Below are 24,374 nucleotides of genomic sequence, written 5' to 3' on the forward strand. Positions count from 1 at the left end.
CAGCGCGGACATCAGGAAGGACCAGGTGAGTATAATAATTACCGGTTCTACGTGTGCTATCGCGGATAGCACACGTAGAACACACGTGTCACGCACGTACCAGAGACACGTACTTACCTGCACGCAACACGCAGGGAAAATACGTGTCTCTCGGCACGTGCGTGAATTTCACGTGAGTGTGGCAGAGGCCTAAATGTGCATGGTGTAAGATGGTGATAGAGAGCTCTGATCCTGAGCCTTAGACACACATGACAGTACCCTCCCCTTGAGGAGAGACCTCAGGACACTCAGACCATGCACAAACCACCACCTAAGATTAGTTGAAATTACACCTGTCACATGCTAACCTGGAAACGGCATTGCATATGTTGATTAGATGGATATAATCCTGACATATGACTGCAACATCCCTAAAATCAAGATGGTCCACACTGAGACCCCCAGACGCACCCCTCCACCTGATGTCATTAGTGGGTATCCATACAACGTCATTTACCCACAGGTTTGGACCTGCACATTTATTAGTAGATTGTTTACATACATGAAAATTAGGACGTACATCCAAACACCCAGAAACCGCAGCTGCTCCCTTCATATCACCTCTCTGAGGAGAACGAGGCTTGCGATTGTAACTACCCCCAAATACTGCAGCGGCTCCCTTCTTACTAGTTCTTCAGGGAGGGGGGGGAGAACTCCGAGGCTTACATTTAAGCTGGGGAAAGGGTAAACTAGCTCTCTCTTTCTCCGTTACAGCTCAAGGGTCAAAGGAAGCGAGGTCAGGAAGATCAGTAGAGATATCCACTCCAGAACTTCTTCTACAAAAAAGGTCCGCAGTGAGCGGTTTTACAGTTGGAACAGCACATCCTGAAGGACACGGAAAAACCTGCTTGTGAACCGAGCTTTCAGCCAAAGCCTCCGGAGAAAGATTAGTATCCCTCCCATGTGCCACAAATGGTGTAGCCGAGATTGAGGGAAAAACAGAGGCAACTGTAAAAGCTCGTCACCCCGCTCAAAACAACCAGAAGAGTGTGGTTCTTTTGCAGGGGAACCCTGCTAGGGAGGAGCAGGGCATGCACCAATAAAATGGCCCTCACATCCACAAAAAAAGCAGGTGCTTGTCCCACGACGGGCAGAAACCGACTGGCCGCAAGAGGAGAGTACCCCTACCTACATGGGCTCCTCCTCCTCAACCAGTGGGACCTCCACCTCCGGCATGGCTAAGGGAACCCCCTGGTCTTGGTGGATATCTCCCTGAGGCCCCTGTCCACCCTGATAGCAAGGGACATGGCAGCCCCCAGCGAAGTGGGTGGCAAGTCATGCAACAGGGACTCCGTCAGCCGAACAAACAACCCCTAGACACACTGACTCCAGAGAACTGGGTCAATCCATAGGGTGTCCGTGGCACACCTCCAGAACTCCGAGCAATATACTTCTGCTTGGTGTGCCCTCTAATAGATCTTGCAGAGCTGGGATTCCGCCAAGGAGATGCCATCAGGTTCACCATAGACCAGGGCTAGGGTCGTGAAAAAAGAAATCGTCTACCGACCACATAGCCTCCGAATAGACCGGTAGAGCGAAGGCCCAAGATTGTGGATCACCTCGCAACAATGAAATGATGACCCCCATGCACTGTGCCTCAGTCTCCGAAGTATGGGGACGGAGCCTAAAATATAAGTGACAGGCTCCTTCGAAAACCTGGGACCTATTCCTCCGAAAACATGTCAGGGAGGGCCACCTTAGGTTCTGGGTGTGCTTCAGCTGCCACCAAAAGGCCCACCACCTGTTGCAGCTGCTGTGCCATTTCCAAATGCAGACCCTTCACCTCGTCTGCAATTTTCTGGGCAAGATGGGCCCACCCAGCAGCCTGTGTCATATTGACTCTACGATAAGAGAAAACGGTTTGGGTACCAGTAGGGCTGGGATATTATGTAATTTGACACTAAAGGGAATAAGGTGGAACAGGGTTCCTAAACTGACCCTACGACTAAGGACCCTGTGCTGTCCCTTAACCCGATGGTAGACTTTGTGGAAGGCAGGGTCGAGGCTCCAGGATGACCCTGTTTCCTATCCAGGCCTTAACAACTGTGTCGCCACCACCCAGGGGAATGACCTGGACGGAGTCCAAACACCCACCTACACAGAACAATGACAGGGTCAACAAAAACTCACTCACACCTAAAACCTGCTCCAGGGGATTACCACAGGTACACGGGTAGGTATAAAGAAAAGGAGGGAGGTAAAACGACTCACAACAATCACAGCAATAGGTAACAGATCTTAGCAGAAAGCCACAGACCTCTCCACTCTGCTCCTAGGCTAGCACCAACTAAGTTGAATATCCAGCAACCTCTCCAGGAAGCAGGATTATATAAGGCCGCAAATGATCAAATGGCTGACAGCAGAGAGAGACTGTTGCAGTACAGAAAGGAGTTAACCAATTAGTGCCCAAAGGAAATTAACACCGTTTAAATGTGCATAGTGTAAGATGGTGATAGAGAGCTCTGATCCTGAGCCTGTCTAGACACATGTGACACTCTCTGAACTCTGTATGTGTGAGGCGCTCCCTCATAGCAGGGAAGCCAAGGGGCCCCAAAGTAATATGGCACTTGTGTCGCTGATGAGCCTTCTTGCTTCATGCTGTAGCTATCTTCAGAGCAGGACATTACTCTTAAAATCCTGCACCAGACTAGATGGGTCGATTTGAACTAACTCGAAATTTTGGGAGATCTATGTGGAACAGCTGAGATATGGGAGTGTGGCCCCTTTAAGACTTGCGGCGGCAACTTGCTTTGGTAATGTGGGCTATACCAGAGGGCAGATACTCACACAAGCATCTGCAGCTTGACATTTTAAGCCCAAGATGACGATAATTCACAGAAATAAAAATCCTGTTTGTGACGCCAAAATTTTAGATGTAACATACAGTACAGACCAAAAGTTTGGACACACCTTCTCATTCAAAGAGTTTTCTTTATTTTCATGACTGAAAATAAATTGTAGATTCAGATTGAAGGCATCAAAACTATGAATTAACACATGTGGAATGAAATACTTAACAAACAAGTGTGAAACAACTGAAAATATGTCTTATATTCTAGGACTAGGTTCTTCAAAGTAGCCACCTTTTGCTTTGATTACTGCTTTGCACACTGTTGGCATTCTCTTGATGAGCTTCAAGAGGTAGTCACTGGAAATGGTTTTCACTTCACAGGTGTGCCCTGTCAGGTTTAATAAGTGGGATTTCTTGCCGTATAAATGGGGTTGGAACCATCAGTTGTGTTGTGCAGAAGTCTGGTGGATACACAGCTGATAGTCCTACTGAATAGACTGTTAGAATTTGTATTATGGCAAGAAAAAAGCAGCTAAGTAAAGAAAAACGAGTGGCCAAAAAAAAATGAAAGGTCAGTCTGAAAAATTGGGAAAACTTTGAAAGTGTCCCCAAGTGCAGTGGCAAAAACCATCAAATGCTACAAAGAAACTGGCTCACATGAGGACCACCACAGGAAAGGAAGACCAAGAGTCCCCTCTGCTGCGGAGGATAAGTTTATCCGAGCCACCAGCCTCAGAAATCGCAGGTTAACAGCACCTCAGAGTAGAGACCAGGTCAATGCCACACAGAGTTCTAGCAGCAGATACATCTCTAGAACTGTTAAGAGGAGACTTTGTGCAGCAGGCCTTCATGGTAAAATAGCTGCTTGGAAACCACTGCCTAGGACAGGCAACAAGCGGAAGAGACTTGTTTGGGCTAAAAAAACACAAGGAATGGACATCATACTAGTGGAAATCTGTGCTTTGGTCTGATGAGTCCAAATTTGAGATCTTTGGATCCAACCACCATGTCTTTGTGCGACACAGAAAAGGTGAACGGATGGACTCTACATGCCTGGTTTCCACCGTGAAGCATGGAGGAGGAGGTGTGATGGTGTGGGTTTGCTTTGCTGGTGACACTGTTGGGGATTTATTCAAAATTGAATGCATACTGAACCAGCATGGCTACCACAGCATCTTGCAGCGCCATGCTATTCCATCCGGTTTCTGTTTAGTTGGACCATCATTTTTTTTTTAACAGGACAATGACCCCAAACACACCTCCAGGCTGTGTAAGGGCTATTTGACTAAGAAGGAGAGTGATGGGGTGCTACGCCAGATGACCTGGCCTCCACAGTCACCAGACCGGAACCCAATCGAGATGGTTTGGGGTGAGTTGGACCGCAGAGTGAAGGCAAAAGGGCCAACAAGTGCTAAGCATCTCTGGCAACTCTTTCAAGACTGTTGGAAGACCATTTCCAGTGACTACCTCTTGAAGCTCATCAAGAGAATGCCAAGAGTGTGCAAAGCAGTAATCAAAGCAAAAGGTGGCTACTTTGAAGAACCTAGAATATAAGACATATTTTCAGTTGTTTCAAACTTTAAGTATTTCATTCCACATGTGTTACTTCATAGTTTTGATGCCTTCAATGTGAATCTACAATTCTCAGAGTCATGAAAATAAAGAAAACTTTTTGAATGAGAAGGTGTGTCCAAACCTTCGGTCTGTACTGTACGTCGAACAAGGGTAGTAGGTGCAAGAGGCACTAATAGGGTACGCTCATATGACCGTATGAATCAGACGTGTGCATTGTGAGAAAATCTTGCATTGCACTCTGATCAATGTTAGTCAATTCAGATTCTGTATTAGAAAAAAGTTGCAGCATGCTGTGAGTGGGTGCAGAAATCGTGTGAGACTCGCCAATACAAGTCAATGTACGTGAGAAAAAAACGGATGCCACATGGACAATCCGAGTGACGTCCATTTTTATGGATACAAAATTATTCTGTAGCACAGAACACTATAAATGGTCCTGTAAATGAATAATGGTTGCTGAGAAAAAAAAAACGGATTGCACACTGACTGCACACGGATGAGAAGTGAGAAAAAAAATCATCTTACTCTTCTAGATGAGAATGGGACTGTTTTTTCATACGCTCGTGTGACTCCAGACTTCTGCGGTGTTGTGCAGTTTGGGGTCTCACCGGTGCTCCTACCTGGTTCCTAATGCACCAAACCCATTCCCAGGGTACATCTATATGAGGTAGGTAGGTAGGTAGGTGGGAATAAGGCAGACCAAACCTTGGTATGAATAGTACAAATGCTTTACTGGCAGTATGATGGGGCTCAATATGCAATTTAGTAACTCTGCTGTATATGAATGGTGGATATATGGAGCGAGTTCAGGAGCTGAGTCTGGTCCATACAACATGAGTGCCAACTGTTATACAGCTGCCACCTGTGTCTAACTGCTGCAGCATGAGCTAGCTATATTGACAGCAGTTTAACCTCTTAGAAACAGCTGTGGATTCTGACTGTTGCATTTATGAGGTTGGATATGAGGTGAGATGTCAATATCGACGTCCATCGGAGTTCCCTGAAGGAGGATTGCATTGCGCCAATGGCATGATCATGACAGCCACAGTGGGTTAACTGTAGGATCCATCTCTGCCACGTGTGAAGCCTAGCCTATGGGCTAGTATCAGTGTTGCAGTATTATGTACAAGAAGTTGAGTGATCCCAAGTTCACCAAAAGCAAATATGTCACACTCTGGCCCCCAGGCTGATTTTGTTTGGCCTGCGATGCCAGGCACCCATTATTCCCAAAGGAGGGCTACATGGGGCCCAATACTCCGATTGGAGGACTACGTGGGGCCTGATTTTCCGAATGGAGGGCTATGTGGGGCCCGATATTCTGAAAGGAGGGCTACGTGGGGCCCGATATTCCGAAAGGAGGGCTACGTAGAGCACGCGACTAAGTAGCCTTGCTTTTTTTCCAAGTTTTTAATGGCCCTCTGTGTATTTAAGTTTTACATCACTAATCTAAGGGGACCTACGTTAAAAAAAAAAATATATATAAAAAGTTCATATTCTGGAACGTAAATAAAAAAAAAAAAAAAAAAGCAAACAAAAACCAAAACGTAATTACTTACCGGCAATGTGTTTTTTTCTGAACCCATGACGGCACCACAAAGACACGGGATCCACCCTTAAAGGACAGGAAACCTCCAGAATAAAAAGGGGCGGCACCTCTCCCAGCATCAGTTGGATTACCGAGCATGACAGGACCTCCGAAAAAGGGAACATCATTAAGACACACCCCGCCACCTTAACTTCCCAGTGAAGAGGAGCGAAAAATAAAAATAAACTATCAACACCTAAGTGCAAGGGAGGGAATGTAAGGGTGCCGTCATGGGTTCCGAAAAAACACATTACATTACCAGTAACTAATTACATATTTTTCCAGCACCCATGACAGCACCACGAGAGAATTACATAGAAGACCTTGGGAGGGACAACAGTCTGCAGAACCCGTCTCCCAAAGGTGATGTCGGTGAATGACAAATCAAGGCGATAGTGTTTAAAAAAGGTGGACAGAGAAGACCAGGTTGCCGCCTTACAGATCTGCTCGATGGAGACCTCTGATCAGGAAGATGCCATCGCTCGTGTGGAGTGAGCCTTTAGACCAGGAGGCACGCCTTCACCACTAGCCATGTAAGCAATGGCGATGGCATCCCTGATCCACCTGGCTAAGGTGGACTTAGAAGCCTTAAGCCCCTTCCTACAACCCTGGAAGACTACAAACAGAGACTTGTCCTTCCTCCACTCTGAAGTGACCAACAGATACTGCTGAAGACACCGCCTAACATACAGGCAGTGCCACCCTGAGTAGAAGGGCTGTTATAAAAAGAAGGGAGCACTATCTCTTGCGACCTATGGAAGTGAGAATGTACCTTCGGTAAATAGGCAGGGTCCAGTCTTAAAACTACTCTGTCATCAAAAAACTGAGTATATGGAGGAGTTATGGACAAGGCCTGTAGGTCACTAACCCTGCAAGCTGAGGTGAGGGCGACCAGGAGAATTGTTTTGAGGGACATACAGTATGTTTGAGTGATATGGAATCTATGCGCTCAAATGGCGGCTGTGTTAAGGCCGATACGACTAAGTTATGATCCCATAATGGTTGAGGCATGCTGCGCCGAGGTCTGGATCTAGCACAGGCTCTAATAAACCTAGACACCCAGCGATCTCCAACAAAGGCATGGTTATACAAGGCACTAAAGGCTGAAACTTGCACTTTAAGGGTACTAACCAACAGACCCAATGCCCAACACCTCTGGAGGAATTCTAATATGACGGGGACTGGGGCCGGCTTAGCGGGATCTGCACCCGTAGAGGCTAAGAACTTGTTCCATATCTGCCCATAGATCTGTGTAGTGACAGGTTTCCTACACTGCATCAAGGTAGAGGCTAGACCTGGAGAAAACCCCTTGTCTCCTAACAGTGACCTCTCAAGTTCCACGCCGTCAGATGTAACCTGTTGTTCTATGGGTGGAAAGCTGGCCCCTGAGACAGGAGATCTGGCAATTCCGGAAGAACCCATGGCTCGGTTATGGACAGATTGGCCAGCCAATAAAACCATGGTCTCTTTGGCCAAAAGGGGGCTATGAGAATCACTGCTGCTCGTTCCTCCCGTCTCTTCCTTACTGCAGCCGCGAGGACGCCACCGCAAGTAAGTGCAGCAGCCCTGTCCATCCCATCCCTCGCCGCCTGCTCCCAGCATGTTAGGGGGGGTAGGGAGATTATTCGCGCACAGACAGGACCCCCGTGGGTTTGCTGCGGCGGTATAGCACTGCGGCCGACCGGTTCTTACATGGTCCTCGCAGGCTCCACACCACTTACCCCTGCAGGGCTACTCCAATGTTCGCGGCGTCACCAGAGGAGGGTGTGCTGCTTGCAGTCCTGACCCCCGTGGGTCTGCTGTAGCGGCTCCACATCACCTCAGCCGACCACAGCAGGACCCGTGCCTCTGCCAGAGTCAGTCGGCCAGGTGCCAGTATCTTTGTCTTCGGCCCATCAGGACCATCCTCAATCCTAGTAGATTCCTGGAGGCTCCCTGTTCAAGGACAGGAAACCAATTGATGCGGGGAGAGGTGCCGCTCCTTTTTATTCTGGAGGTTTACTGTCCTTGAAGGGGGGATCCCCTCTCTCGTAGTGCTATCATGGGTGCTGGAAAAATAGTATCTGGTAGGCTGGACTCACACGAGCGTATTAAAAAACGGTCCCATTCTCGTTTGCGAGAGTCGGACGAATTTTTCTCACTTGTCATCAGTGTGCACTCAGTGTGCTGTCAGTATGCTGTCAGTATGCAATCCGTTTTTTTTGCACAGCAGCTGTTACTCATTTACAGTCATGTACAGGAGAATTTACAGTGTTCTGTGCTACATGATAGGATTGTATTTAGAAAAACGGATGTCACTAGGATGGTCCGTGTGCCGTCCGTGTGACATCCGATTTTTTCCTCGCATCCATTGACTTGTATTGGCGAGTCTCGGACGTATTCTGGATCAAATCGCAGCATGCTGCCGCTTTTCTCGCATCCAGAATCTGACTAGTATTGGTCCGAGTGGAATGCGAGAATTTCTCACATTGCTCTCGTCCGTTTTTGTCGCTCGTGTGAGCGTACCCGTAGTGCAACATACGCGACTGTCCACATGCATAAAATTTCAGAATACTGATCCCATGTTTTGAACACCGAAATGGGGCTAAACATTGAAATGGCTTAATCACTGTTTTTTGGTCACTTTTCTTCCCCCCAAAAAAAATTAAAATATTATAAAAACAGACTAAAAGTCATTTGGAGCCCGGAATGGTAACTAAATCCATGGGTGAGGAAGAAAAATCGGAAACGAGGGAATATTAAAGCCATATGCGCACACTGCGGATTTACCCGCGGAATTGCCACAGATTTCTCTGCAGAAATGTTGCAGAAAATGTTTATAACATTTCTGCAGTCCTTCTCCAGCAAAATCTATGGGGATTAAAAAATGCTGTGCGCACACTGCATTGTGTCCCTACGGATTTACCCACGGAATTTCCGCTGCGGAATTAATGTACATGTCACTTCTTTTCTGCAGGTCCCTGCGGTTTTGCCATTCATTATTGCTAAAAACCCACAGGGACCAACCTGTGGAAAAAACGCAGAAAATCCGCAACATCCCGCGGTAAAACTGCATGCGGAATATGCGTATGGATTTCTGCCGCGGGAATCTTTCAGAGGTCCGGAATTTTCTTTAGAAAACTCCATTTTCTAGTGCGCACATGGCCTTAAGGCCCTGATTTTTCCAGACCTGAGGTTTTCAAGGCAAACCTGCTGCCTGGTGGTGGAGTATGAGGCACCAAATTCATTAAGAGGTGTGTGCCTCCCCACAGTGTTCTCCAGTCAGGATCGGAAGATTCTCCTCATGAATTGGAGTGGGGATATTGTACCCAAGTTTCACACACTATATTGGAAGTGAAAATGCCAAAAATAGCAGTTTTTTTAAAAGCCTCGATGAATTGGGGCATAAAACGCAACCGTCAAAAGACCAACGTAAGAGTTGGCCATAAGGGCACTGGTAATGTTTGCAGACTTTGGCTGTACGCAACTAAGGCTAGTTTCACACTTGCGTTTAACGGCATCCGTTGCATTGCGTTGTGTGACGGATGCAACAGATGCGTTGCATATAGTGGCACAACGGATCGTACAAAACAACGGAAAGCTTTTTTTTTCTCTTCTTTACAGTTTTACCGGCAGCAGACTATTGTGAACGATCAGCTGATCACCCGGCGGCCAGGCGCTCAGCTCAGCGCTCTCACATGCCGGCGGCCGGGCGCTCAGCTGAGCGCTCTCACATGCAGACGGCCGGGCGCTCAGCTGAGCGCTCTCACATGCCGGCTGCTCAGCTGAGCGCTCTCACATGCCGGCTGCTCAGCTGAGCGCTCTCACATGCCGGCTGCTCAGCTGAGCGCTCTCACATGCCGGCTGCTCAGCTGAGCGCTCTCACATGCCGGCTGCTCAGCTGAGCGCTCTCACATGCCGGCTGCCGGGCGCTCAGCTGAGCGCTCTCACATGCCAGCGTCCGGGTGCTCAGCTGAGCGCTCTCACATGCCAGCGTCCGGGTGCTCAGCTGAGCGCTCTCACATGCCAGCGACCGGGTGCTCAGCTGAGCGCTCTCACATGCCGGCTGCCGGGTGCTCAGCTGAGCGCTCTCACATGCCAGCGACCGGGTGCTCAGCTGAGCGCTCTCACATGCCGGCTGCTCAGCTGAGCGCTCTCACATGCCGGCTGCTCAGCTGAGCGCTCTCACATGCCGGCTGCCGGGCGCTCAGCTGAGCGCTCTCACATGCCAGCGTCCGGGTGCTCAGCTGAGCGCTCTCACATGCCAGCGTCCGGGTGCTCAGCTGAGCGCTCTCACATGCCAGCGACCGGGTGCTCAGCTGAGCGCTCTCACATGCCGGCTGCCGGGTGCTCAGCTGAGCGCTCTCACATGCCGTCTGCCGGGTGCTCAGCTGAGCGCTCTCACATGCCGGCGAAATAAAGGTTTCCGCCGCTCAAAAAAAGTTACATGCTGCGTTCCCTTCGCCCGACGCAGCGTCAAAATAACGACGCTGCGTCGTCCAGCGAATGCAACGCTGACACTTGCGTTATAGTGGGTCGTCCATACAAGTCTATGGAGAATAGCACAGTGCGTTAACGGACTGCGCTATTCTCCATAGTGACGGACTACGCTGAACGTAAGTGTGAAAGTACCCTGGTGTGGTTTTTACCTCAGTATTTGTAGCCATAGCCAGGAGTAGGATAATCTGAGGTAAACTACAATAGAAACACGTCACCACTGCTGTATTTATCACCCACTCCTGGTTTCGCTACAAATACTGAGGTAAAACCTCACCAATAACGTGGGCACATGGCCTTCTTCTAGTAATGAATTGCAGCGTCCTCCCACAGAGCAGCTTTCGGTCGGGGTGGGGGGTGGATGCAGGACGCCGGTCTCTATGGCTATAACGCCGTGGACGCTGCAGCGCTCCTCCTGTCAGCAGCGCAGGCCCCGGTTGGGCACCGCCTTAGTGACGTCACGGGGACTAACGACCCAGCTGTTCGCAAGGCAGGGCCTGCTGTGACGTCACCGACCTGCATTATCTTCGTCACACGGCAGCTGCGCTCGGAGCGGCCGGGGAGGTGAACAATACCCGAGCATCCGCTGCATCGCCGCGGCCTTCCCTGCCCCCGCCCTCCATGAGCAGCATGTAAACAATGCATACATAGCTGTCACCTGGGAGATCGCAGTGCGGGCACGGGCCAGGATGGATTTTCAGCAGCTGGCAGACGTCGCCGACAAATGGTGCTCGAACACCCCTTTCGATCTGATCGCCACCGAGGAAACGGAGCGGAGGATGGATTTCTACGCCGACCCCGGGGTCTCCTTCTATGTGTTGTGCCCCGACAACGGCTGCGGGGACAATTTTGTGAGTATTGCGATGTGCCAGGTGCCCTGCGCAGCTACAAGGCCTGGCACCCGAGGGGGCATGACAGTGCGTGCAGGGCTGTGTGTACCGGAGGCCTAGTGTTTAGGATGGGCTCCAGGCCTGGCACAAGCTGCTCCCCTGCTGGCACAGCCCATTCTGGCCACTGCCCTGGGCAGATTACTCACACGGTCAGCAATTCCAGTAGATGCCCTGCACAGAGCCAGCATACCATGGGCAGAGAGTGGTGGGCAGCATTATTAGTGTACTGGTACATTATACACAGGGCACACTCCTGTACTGGCGTTATCACATGTGCCTGGCAATAGAGTAATGATGTAGGTGGCACCCCTGGCACAGAGGTGGGCATGCTCGCACGAGTAGATTGTTTTAGTCTGATAACTTCTTAATGCCCAAAGGTGGAAGAATAAGGAGCGGTCATCATGCGATGTCTTCAGTAATCTGCTTCAGATGGTAATGTAGGTTCTGGCTAGTTTTGGGTCTACAGCAGTGGCCTTCCCCAGGGCCAGAATTTTCCTATATAAAGTAAAGCCGGTGCCGCACTGGCACTTGGAAGCTGAATGCAATGACACCTTTACCTCAGACTGGATGCTTGATTGCTGAAAAATCTTTAATTCAGGTTCCAGAAATGCACTGTTTGATTGGCTTGTACATCGGGGCAGGACTATGTGGGTCAGGTCCTGCGTTCTTATTCCTCCCCATCCTCTTTGCCTGGCCTTTCTCCCCCGTTGTCGCCATTTCATTTTATTTCCTGCACGCCCGGTATGAAGTATTTAAAGGGAACCTGTCACCACTTTTTTGCCCTATAAGCTGTGGCCACCACCACCGGGCTCTTATATACAGCATTCTAACATGCTGTATATAAGAGCCCAGGCTGGGGTATGACATAAAAAGCACTTTATGATACTTACATAATGGTTGCGCTGTGGGCCATATGGGCGTCTCTGTTGTCCGGTGCCGGCGCCTCCTCTTTCGATCATCTTCGTCCTCTTTCTGAAGCCTGTGTCCATGACGCGTCTACGTCATACACACTGGCCGGTCCTGCGCAGGCGCACTACAATACTTTGATCTTCCCTGCTCAGGGAAGATCAAAGTGCGTCTGCTCAGGACCTGAATGTCGGCGAGTGTGTATGATGTCGGACCCGTCATGCACCGCGGCTAGAGAAGGAGGAGCACAAAGATGGCCCAAAGAGGCGGCGCCGGCAACGGACAACGGAGATGCCCATAAGGTCCACAGCGCGACCGTTATGTAAATATTATAAAGTGTTTTTTATGTTGTACCCCCGGCCTAGGCTCATATATACAGCATGTTACAATGCTGTATATAAGAGCCCGGTGGTGGTGGCCGTAGCTTATAGGCCAAAAAAGTGGTGACTGGTTCCCTTTAATCAAGTCTTCACTAAGATGGCGTCTAAGTCACGAGATTGGTGCTGCTGCCCCCGCTGGCTCTTCCCAGCGCTGTTGCAGCTAATTGACAGGTCTCTACCTATGTACACATGAGGAAGACATCTGTCAGTCACCTGCAGTAGTGCTTGGGAAGAGCTGGCCTGGGCAGAGCAAGGACTGGTCTCCTGCTAGGGTTCCCAGCCAGATCTTGAAAGTATGATTTCTCTTAAACGCTGGAGAGTAATATACCTGACTGTGAATCATGCTGCCCGCGCATTGGGGAGCATGAATTTCCTGACAGGTTCACTTTAACACAAAAACCTGTCAGGTGCAATATGCACCCAGAACCACGAGCAGTTCTGGGTGCATATTGCTAATCCCTGCCTAACTGTCCTGGTATACATTAGCATAAATAAACAGATTTTTAGAAAAAGTATTTCTAAAGATTGTCTATTATATGCTAATGAGCACGGGGACTAGTCCCGAGGGGATTTGTTCCCTTAGCTAGTTGGGCCACATAGCATGATAGCACGCCCCTGTGGGCGTACTAACATGCTAATGAATACGCAGCGACGCCGCACATACCTCACTGTTCATGGCGGCCACCGCCGGAGGATGGATGCGCTTTGCGCACAATCTGGAGTCCTCGGCACTTAAGTCATGTGCACTGTACCTCAATGAAGCTGGGAAACTTACACCTGTCATCAGTTTAGTGAGCATGATTGGGAGTCCCAGGTACTCAGGTCCCAGGATCATGGGCAGAGCGCATCCATCCTCCAGCGGCCGCCATGAACAGTGAGGTATGTGCACGTCGCTGTGCATTCATTAGCATGTTAGCACGCCCACAGGGGCGTGCTATCATGCTATGTGGACTGACTAGCTAAGGGAACAAATGCCCTCAGGACTATTCCCTGTGCTCATTAGCATATAATAAACGATCATTAGAAATACTTTTTCTATAGATCTCTTTATCTATGCTAGTGTATACAGGGATAGTTAGGCAGGGATTAGCAATATACACCCAGAACTGCTCGTGGTTCTGGGTGCATATTGCACCTGACAGGTTCCCTTTAAAGGGAATCTAAGTTAGCAATAGGTCATTTTCTTTCTATTAAATTACTCCTGAGGTAGTGAGTTATCCCTTCTTGATACGATAGGTGATAGGATATTGAGATCGGACCCCAATGATCTCGAGGGCAGCACTCGGAACCAGGCTCTGCAGAGCCCCTTGTGAGTGTTCAACCTCTGCTCCATTGATGATGGCACTGCTGTAAATAACATGGCGATGTACCCGGCTTTTACCCTACAGTTCCATGGATAATGAATGGAGGAGTCTGAATGTGAGCACCTTCACTTCATTCAAGACTTGGCTCTCAAGAGTTCTGATCTCAGGGTTCTGGTGCCACATTTCATTATTTTCCCAGCAGTTGGGCCCTCAGAGATTATCAAGGTATTCTTTATTTTGTGAGTTGGAAATAACATTTGTCATTAGGAAAACACCTTTTTAAAGGGGTTTTACACTTTTGGCAAAACTTTGTTCTCTGGCTGCAGTTGTTATTTAAGTTCTTCCTTTTCTTTTCCGGGCCCAGCGCTTCTCCGGTGTCTCTTGTTGTCTTCAGCACTGATGTCACTTCGACAGCGCTGCAGCCATAACCTCAGCTCACTTATTGTCTGCAGCGTTGTCGATGCAACCTCAGCATGTCATCCATTGCAGACGCTGGGAGCAACGATGGAAGCTTGGCACAGGACCAGGGGAGGGTGACCATAGCAAAGTTTGTTTTTTTTAACCCTGTAATGTAATCACTTAGGTGTCAGTTTGTGGTATAGTACATATAATCTACACTTAGTCCCTACTTACTATGGCATCAGGACCTCCATTTATGAAGGATCCATAAGAACTATAAATAACTGAGAGGTTAGTGGTTAGTCAGCCAATTAAAGCAAAAAAACTGCCACTATCCAACACTTGGAAAAACCCATGCAATCGCTTGTTTATTGTGAAATGGACAATAAAGAAAGCAAAAAAAAAAAAAATAATATAATCTTTTTAAAGACCTCCTCACTGGTAATAAAACTTGGGTATTGTTGCCATCTATGATGGCATCTCAAAAATATATCCTATCAATGTCTGATGGGTGTCGGTTCTGTCATCTTCTTTGCCTTCACATCCGGGACAGGAAGAAGCCATGAGTGCTGCTTTCTCCATTGTAGCTCGTGTGATGCTGAAACAGACAAGTGATGATCTTCCATACACTACAATGCAGATGGCCTGACTCTAGCATGGCCACTTCTCCACCTCATCTAGACCTCAAAGGGGTCAGGACTCCCCCGTTTTACCAATAAATGGGGGTCCTATAGATGGCCACACAGTGCACACATGGAAAATACCTGTGAGTTGCTACTAGATACAAACATGCATGCCTTTAACCAGATTGTTGGGGGACCACAAAAATTGGTATTGAGGTCCTCATGTGGCCCCAGGCTGCAGGTTGTGCTCTGATGTACATTAAATATGAATATTTAAAAATATAATGCCATTACATTAGCCTAATATTGGTTACATACCCCTCATCCCACTTAAACAACATGGTGCTGGTGGGTGACATCAAGATTTATCGTGAGATGGATCTTTTGTAGATCATCGATGAATAAGAAAGGAGGCACTCACCGATTAGTGGGATATTTCAACTTCTTTTAATCTTCAGGCACGTGGGGAGGGAACAAGGATGGGTACACAAGGACAACGGCGGCCGTTTCGCACCGATTACCGGTGCTTCCACGGGTCCATGATCATGGACCCCTGGAAGCACCGGTAATAAGTGCAAAACGGCCGCCGTCGTCCGTGTCCACCCATCCTTGTTCCCTCCCCATGTGCCTGAAGATTAAAAGAAGTTGAAATATCCCACTAATCGGTGAGTTCCTCCTTTCTTATTCATTGAAGGTATTTCTGGATCTTGGAAGAGCACCACGAGTTGTGGATCCATACTGGAGTGAATATAATCACCGTATCGGGTGTTAAATGAGAGCTGGTCTCCATTATAGCAGAGACACTGCAGTTGGACATTAAGAACATAGCGTGGAATACTGCCCAGTTTTTCCTCCTTATATATGAATGTCTTTCGTGGATCAGACTGCTCTCTGAGCACCACAAATGCTCAAGTAGATTGAGGTAGGCCAATTTTGTTCAACTATTCCTGAACAGCTTTTGTAGTGTGGTGGTGGGGAATTCACCTGCTCAAAGAGGACACTGACACGGTGGCTCAGTGGTTAGCACTGCAGTCTTGCAGCACTGGGGTCCTGGGTTCAAATCCCACCAAGAACAACATCTGCAAGGAGTTTGTATGTTTCCCTGTGTTTGCGTGGCTTTCCTCCCACACTCCAAAGACATACAGTTAGGGACTCTAGATTGGCAGCACTGTCCCCATTGGGGCTCACAATGTATATAAAGCGCTGTGGAATTAATAGCGCTATATAAATTAATAAATATATCTACATTAAGGAAGCTGTTGCCTGGCCGTCAACATAATGTAAAAGAAAACTGGATTCATTGGAACCAGCCACATTCTTCCATTGTTAATGGTCTACCTTCTTTCTGCTGTAGACTAGGTTTATTATCGGGACTCTGATGAACAGTTACGAAGCCCCCAATGCAGCAAGCCGTAATGCACACTGTTCTCTGACCCTTTAACACTAGAACTACTGGACTCGTGACACCTATATAGAAATACATAGTGCAAAGTAGTCAAAATGACTACCTTAGTAGTTCTAGTGTTAATGGTTACAGTAATTATATATATATATATATATATATATATATATATATATATATATATATATATATATATATATATATATATATATATATATATATATATATATATAAATAAATTTATTTTATATTAATTTTTTTTTTCATGCGTTATTCCCATTTATGGGATAGGACCAGACAGACCTTTGCTCCTCACGCATATCCATAATCTGTAGGCACCCGTCGCCCTGTGGCTGGTTCACAGGTTGCTCTTTTTTACCACTTTATGTAGGTAGTAACAGCTGTGTATCGTGGACACTCCACATGACCTGCTGTTTTGGAGATGCTATGATGTGGTCTTTTGAACATCATGGCCAATGACTGTTTTCCTGCTCCCAGCACGATTAACTCAAGGACAGACTATTCACCTGCTGACTATAAAACTCGCCTTATGACTGGTGCCAATGTTCACCTTTAAAACAAACAGGTGAAGTGACTATGTACATCTTCAGGGCCGGCTCCAGGTTTTTGTGGGCCCTGGGCGAAAGAGCCTCAGTGGGCCCCATCCACACATAGACATGCACAGATACATATACATACACATACAGGCATACGTACAGGCATACGTACACATACTTATTTAAAGAGAAATTCACAAAAACAGACATAAATCTATACACAGTCATATACACTGACATACATAGATATATACATCATATACACTATTTTTATATATTTATCCTGTGTGTATATATATATTTCTAATATTGGGAAGCCGGCAACAGCCTCATTCACCTCCCGGCTTGTCTAACAGACATGGCCGCACATAGAGCACACTAACACTGCTATATATACATCACAAGAGAGGCTGGGGACGAACACATTACTGGGGGGAATACATATTACTGAGGAAAGGGGGCATACAGCTCTAGAGGAGGGCAGTGACTGAGGCGGGGGGACAAACAGCTGTGAGGTGGGGGTGACATGCAGCTCTGGGAGTATACAGCTCTGCAGTGGTGGGGGACATACAGCTCTGGGGGGTATACAGCACTGGGGTGGGGGGGGACATACAGCTCTGGGGGATATAGTAGTATGCAGCCCCCATATTGTGTTATGAAGCCCCCATTGTCCTCCATATAGTATTATGCAGCCCCCATATGCACTATGCAGCCCCCATATAACATTAAGCAGCCCCCAAATAGCACAATGCAGACCCATATAGCATTAGGCACTTTCATGTAGTATACAACCCGCATATAGCACAATGCAGACCTATTTAGCATTAGGCATCCTCATGTAATAATCAGCCCACATATGGCACAATACAGACCCGGATAGCATTAGGCACCCTCATGTAGAATATAGCCCCTATATACCACAGTGCAGAGCCAGATAGCATTAAGCACACTCATGTAGTGCAGAGCCCCTATATAGTACACTGCAGAGTCAGATAGCATTAGGCACCCTCATGTAGTATACAGCCCCTATATACCACAGTGCAGAGCCAGATAGCATTAGGTATGCTCATGTAGTACACAGCCCTATATAGTACAGTGCAGACCCAGACAGCACAGTGCAGAGGCAGATGGCATTAGGCACCCTCATGTAGTATACATCTTGTATATAGCACAGCCTGTATATAGCACACTGCAGAGCCAGATAGCAATAGGCACCCTCATGTAGCAGCTTGTATATAGCACAGTGCAGAGACAGATAGCAATAGGCACCCTCATGTAGCATACAGCTTGTATATAGCACAGCTTGTATATATCACAGTGCAGAGCCAGATAGCAATAGGCACCCTCATGTATCATACAGCTTGTATATAGCACATCCTGTATATAGCACAGTGCAGAGCCAGATAGCAGTAGGCACCCTCATGTAGCATACAGCTTGTATATAGCACTGCCTGTATATAGCACAGTGCAGAGCCAGATAGCAATAGGCACCCTCATCTAGCATACAGCTTGTATATAGCACAGCCTGTATATCGCACAGTGCAGAGCCAGATAGCAATAGGCAGCCTCATGTAGCATACAGCTTGTATATAGGCTATATTCAAGCTGTATGCTGCATGAGGCTGCCTATTGCTCTCTGGCTCTGCACTGTGCTATATACAGGCGGTGCTATATAATATAGCACAGCCTGTATACAGCGCAGTGCAGAGCCAGAGAGCAGTAGGCACCCTCATGTAGTATACAGTGATTAATACTCACTGTGGAGACACGGGGCTCAGTGGGTGCTCTCGTCCGCTGGCCCAGCCGCCTTTAGAAAGACAGCGTCGCCCAGGGCTCATCCCAACTGACCGCACAACCTCCTTAACTGTGGGCGGAACACTACTCAGACAACACAGAGTGAGGGAATCACAATATTAAGACTTTATTGGATCCCCAAAATATTAACGGCACATAACCAGCAAAACACACAAATGTAACAGACAACAGAGTTTCACCCTTCCGCTGGCTCACCAGGGATTTAGAATGTCCGGGCTTCAGAGCTTCCAGGGCTACTTACTCCAATCCAGCAGCACCCCGCTTTTGGCGGGCACCCACCGAGAATGGAATAACGCCAGATTTAGGAAGCTGGCTGAGGTCCTTAAAGTCTGTAGCCAGGTGACTGGATTGTCCCAACCTGGATTTCCTCCTTAAGTAGTCTCTGGTATGATGATATAATCCTGGCAGCTGGAGTCGAATATGGTCTCCAATCGGAATCGAAGTCTATAGATTGAAGCCCTGTAGCCAAGTGATCCTCTAGTCGGAGCCAAAGTCCCTAGACCGAGTCCACAAGGCATCATGGTTCTGATCCCCCTAGCCAGCTCCGAAGAGCTTAGACTGGATCATGCACATCCATCAACCACCTGGTGACTCCAAGAAGTCACCTTTTATAGCCATAGCCTTCCCTTAGTATATACTGTGCCCTTATCGGATTGGTTGTACAAGGTTGCTTCTCTTATTGGATGAATTTCAAGCTGCATGGATAATGTTCATTTAAATGATGTGGATAGAAAGACTGAGGATATCTACATGTAGTCTGCAAGTCACAGACTAGACAATTGCTACTAAGGTAATTTTACATTAGATTAGCAATACACAACTACATTACAATGATTGCTCCGAAGGGTCTGGTCCCAAACAATAGTTTAGCAAACATGAGTTAACACACAGAAGAACATTACGTCTGGCTGAATTTTAATAAACTTTAACCCATGCTTGGCACTGAGTGTCCATGTTGTCACACTCACTTCTCCTCGTTCCCCCACTGATCCGATCTCCTCGGCGCATCCATTGCTGTCGCTCGCTCTGACCTCTCAGCAGGCGCGCAGTGATGACGTCACCGCGCTTTGCTGCAGAGCTGTCAGAACGCTGACAGTTACAGCGGGGAGAGGGAGCGTGCCGCTCACTCTCTCATCATTGCTCTCACTTGTATCGGCAACTGCGATGCCAATACAATTGAAAGCGCGATCTTCGGCGGGGGGAGGGGGGGCGGTGACATCGCGGGCACCAGGCCCCCCTGAGTAGCGGTGCGCCTCTCTTGCCACCACGAGTGGGCCCCCTGGCAGCTCAGGGCCCCGGCATTTGACCAGGTTTGCCCGGTGCTGGCACCGGCCCTGTACATCTTTGTACAATCTGCAAAATTAAGCAACTTTCTAAATAGTCCTCATATTAAAAAAACTCCTGATTCTGAAAGGTTGCTTCTGCTCTTCCTCTTGCTTTTTTCAGTGTTAGGCTTCTTTTCCAGTTTCGATTTCTATGTGCGAGTGCAATCCGATAAACATTGGATTGCACTCGCACCAGTGCAAAACTGAGGCAGTGTCCTTTTGCCTTTTTTTTTTTTTTTCTCATCACGAATCGTGCTCTCGGAGCAATCGCAGCATGCTGCGTTTGGCAGCAAGTCTCAGCTCACGCACCCCCATACAACCCTATAGGAGCATGTGATATACGCAGAGACAGACAGCGGAGGAGATGGGGAGAAAGTGTTCCTCCCTCTTCTCGGCAGCTGTGATATGATTGCAAGATCGCATCACAGTCGCATGACCCTTGGCTCTCGCATCGGAAGCGGTACACAAGTGGAAAAGAACCCTCATGGTATGTCTGCACCCTGCATTTTTGATTTGACAAGAAAAAAATACACCCCGTGGCAGCACTGCATTTGACAAATAAAAAAAAGTGGTAAAAAGTGCCTGTGTTTTTGTCTGTTTTTTAACCCTTTCACGACCGGCCGATTTTTCGCTTTCCGTTTTTTTTTTTCGCCATTCTTTTTCTGAGAGACGTAACTTTTTTATTTTTCAGTCAATATGGTCATGTGAGGGCTCATTTTTTGCGGAACGAGCTGTACTTTTAAATGAAACCATCAGTTTTACCATATTGTGTACTAGAAAATGGCAAAAAAATTCCAAATGCTGAAAAATTGCAAAAAAAGTGCGATAGCACTATAGTTTTTGAGATATTTTATTCACTGTGTTCACTATATGGTAAAACTGATGTGTGGGTGTGATGCCTCAGGTCAGTGCGAGTTCGTAGACACCAAACATGTATAGGTTTACTTTTATATAAGGGGTTAAAAAAAAATCGGAAGTTTGTCCGAAAAAAGTGGCGCACGTTTTACGCCATATTCCGTGACCCGTAGCGTTCTCATTTTTTGGGATCTTAGGCTCAATGACGGCTTATTTTTTGCGTCTCGAGCTGACGTTTTTAACGGTACCATTTTTGCGCAGATGCTACGTTTTGATCGCCTCTTATTGCATTTTGCGCAAAAGTTGTGGCGACAAAAAAACGTCGTTTTGGCGTTTGGAATTTTTTTGCCGCTACGCCGTTTACTGATCAGATTAATTGATTTTATATTTTGATAGATCGGGCGTTTCTGAACGCGGCGATACCAAATGTGTGTATATTTTTTATTTTTTTAACCCTTTAATTTTCAATGGGGCGAATGGGGGGTGATTTGAACTTTTAGGTTTTTTTGTTTTTTTTTAATTTTTTAAAACTTATTTTTTTACTTTTTTTTTTTTTATTTTACTAGTCCCCCTAGGGGGCTATTGCGATCAGCATTCCGATCGCTCTGCAGTATCTGCTGATCACAGCTGGAAGGCTGTAAACAGCAGATACGCTGTCTTTCTCTTTTGCTGTGCCCCGGGCACAGCGAAAGTGAAACCAATTCATGTGTAGTACAGGAGTCATCACATGACCCTGTACTACCATGACAACTATCGGGAGTCACGTGATCGCGTCACGTGACTTCCGGTTTCGGCGGTAAGTAAAACTTTACCGCGATTGCGCTTATAATGGCGCTGTCATGTATTGACAGCGCCATTATAAGGGGTTAATCGGCACGAGCAGATAACGATTCTGCTCGTGCCTAGCAGGCACACATCTCAGCTGTGAAAATCAGCTGAGATGTGTGCCGATCGCGGCATGCTGCCGCCGGAGGACCGCGGGCAGTAAGATTATGTCATTTAGGACGTAATTTTACGGCCCGCGGTCGTTAAGGGGTTAAAGGAGAAATAAAATATGATAGGACAGGCTAATTGATAGCTAGAATAGATGGATAGATAGAAAATATAGATAGAAAGCACATATAGAATAGATAATAAGAAAGAACATATAAAATACAAGGTGGCCATAAAATAACCTAAGGTGTTTGGAGCCATGTGCAGACTGACCCAGTGGACAGACTTGGCTGAAAATTGGTATGTATGCTAGTCAAGGCATGGGGAAATGGAAAACATCTTAAAAATTGTTTTATACCAAAACTCTCCACCAGGTGAAAAAGTGTCACTGTACAGTGAGAGCGCCTTGCAACTCAGTCTGCAAGATGCCTGTCTCTTTGCTGGAACATGCGTTGTTAAGGGTGCTTCGTCGTTAGCGACATCGTATAGTGTGACACGTACAAGCGACCTTAAACGATCGCAAAAGTGGTAAAAATTGTTGGTGTTGGAGAGGTCGTTCAAACTCCAAATTAGTGCGGTTGTTTTTCGAGAATGCCAGGAATGCCACAGCTGCACTGATAGCCTTTCGTCGTTTGAAAGACCTTCACACACGTAGTGGTCCAATGGCTGTCAATTCGCTGAGACATACGATGACACGTTCAGCCAGGGCGCAGGCGACGACCGTTAACAGAGAGGTTGTGGAAGACATTGCCACTGCTGTTGTGGAACAGGGCACAAACAACCCTGTCAGGAACAGCAGTGCACACAGTGTTTCTAGGCAATTGGGGCTCCCATACAGGACAATGTGGAAAGTTCTCCAAAAGGTTTTGCGAGCATACCCGACTACCCGTACAAAATTAGCCATCATAAACAACTTCTTCCTTGTGACAATGATACCCTCATAACATTTCCATTCATGTTTCTGGTGAGAGTAGAAGTGGATGGCAATTGGCCATGGAATGTTCTGTGGTGCGACAGCATATTTTTACCTGAATGGAACGGTAAACGCACAAAACGGGAGCCCATATGTGACAGAAAATCCGCATGCTGTTGAGGGGGTTCCTCTGCGTTCGCCAAAGGTAACCGTTTGGTTTGGCTTCACCTCATCATTCATCCTCGGATCATTCTTTTATGAAGAAATGAGGCCAACTAGGGTTGCTACCTGTCCCGTGACAGCAGCAAGATACCAGACCATGCTGGAAACAGTGGTCGGTCAGCAACTCCAACAGCTGCAGTGTCTTCAGACGACCATCTTCATGCATGATGGAGCACCTCATATCACAAATTGTGTGGAGAACGTTCTGTGTGCGCATTTTTCCGATGACAGGATTTTGGGCCGCTTCTTCTCTAATGCATGGCCACTGCATTTGCCTGATCTCAATCCTTGTGATTTCTGGTTGTGGGGACACTTGAAAGAACGTGTTTATCAGGGAAATGTCGACACCCTGGCTGACCTCAAAGATTGCATCATTTTGGAAGTGCGCAGCATCCCACCAGACATGTTACATGCAAGAATCTAGCATGTTCTGCATAGGATAGACATGATCTCCATGCATTGTGGAGGCCATATTGAACAGTTATGCTAGTCTGTGGTACAAGTGTGATCTCTCCAATTATTGGCACCCGGTTTTTGGGCCGCTTGCTCACTATACAACACCACTTTTTACTTTTACATGTGGTGGGGATTATTGCTATAACATTTTTTTGTTAAGATGCCTTTCATTTCGCCATGCCTTGAATAGCATACATACCAATTTTCAGTCAATTCTGTCCACTGGGTCAGTCTGCACACCACTCCAAACACCTTAGGTTATTTTATGGCCACCTTGTAGATAGAAATAAAATAACAGAATAGCTTGGACAGCTGTTTTTGTGTTAGTAAAAAAAAAGCAGACAACTGGGGGTTAATATTATGAGGGTGGGAAGGCCAATCGTTATTTGGCCCTTTCCAGCCTAACAATAGCAGCCCCAGAAGTGGCACATCCATAAGATGCGCTAATTCTGGCGCTGGACTCGGCTCTTCCCATTGCCCTGGTGCGGTGGCAATCTGGGTAGTAAGGAGTTAACGGCAGCCCACAGCAGCCACTAAGTCCTAGATTAGTGATGGCGGTTTTCTATGAGACCCCGCCCCATCACAAATCTGTAAGTTATAATTGAACTTCGGCTGTTAACCAGGGACGGTCCCCATGCTGCCCCTGGCTGTTTTAACCCTCTAAATGCTGCGATTCTTTGCAATTGCAGCATTTAGAAGGCTGCACTCCCTATCCCTCCTGATCGGAACTAGATGAGCAAATTTTAGAGGTTCGGTTCGCAGGGCACATTCCAACCTTAGACAAGGTTCGGTTTTTGACCCTGAGTTGAACCGAACCTCAATAGAAGTCAGTAATTGGGCAGTTTGTGTCTCCGTCCAAATGCAGCCAGCCATAAGCGGAACACTTCCTGGTGTGTGTGTGTGTGTGTGTGTGTGTGTGTATACGTAC

At 47.4% G+C, this 24,374-nt stretch overlaps 1 protein-coding gene across 2 annotated transcripts in view; it reads left to right on the top strand.

The window, feature by feature from the left end:
- The first annotated feature begins 10,849 nt into the window (after positions 1-10,849).
- MTURN (maturin, neural progenitor differentiation regulator homolog) overlaps positions 10,850-24,374 on the top strand; it is a 34,881-nt gene continuing 21,356 nt past the window's right edge. The window contains exon 1 of one of the 2 annotated variants that reach the window (XM_075315218.1): positions 10,850-11,317. In XM_075315218.1, coding sequence (XP_075171333.1) covers positions 11,156-11,317 — 162 coding nt within the window. In that variant the 5' untranslated portion in view covers positions 10,850-11,155. The remainder of the gene's footprint in view (positions 11,318-24,374) is intronic. The other variant, XM_075315217.1, reaches the window with a different exon arrangement.

This window comes from Anomaloglossus baeobatrachus, chromosome 6 (assembly GCF_048569485.1).
Source record: "Anomaloglossus baeobatrachus isolate aAnoBae1 chromosome 6, aAnoBae1.hap1, whole genome shotgun sequence".
Lineage (NCBI taxonomy): Eukaryota > Metazoa > Chordata > Amphibia > Anura > Aromobatidae > Anomaloglossus > Anomaloglossus baeobatrachus.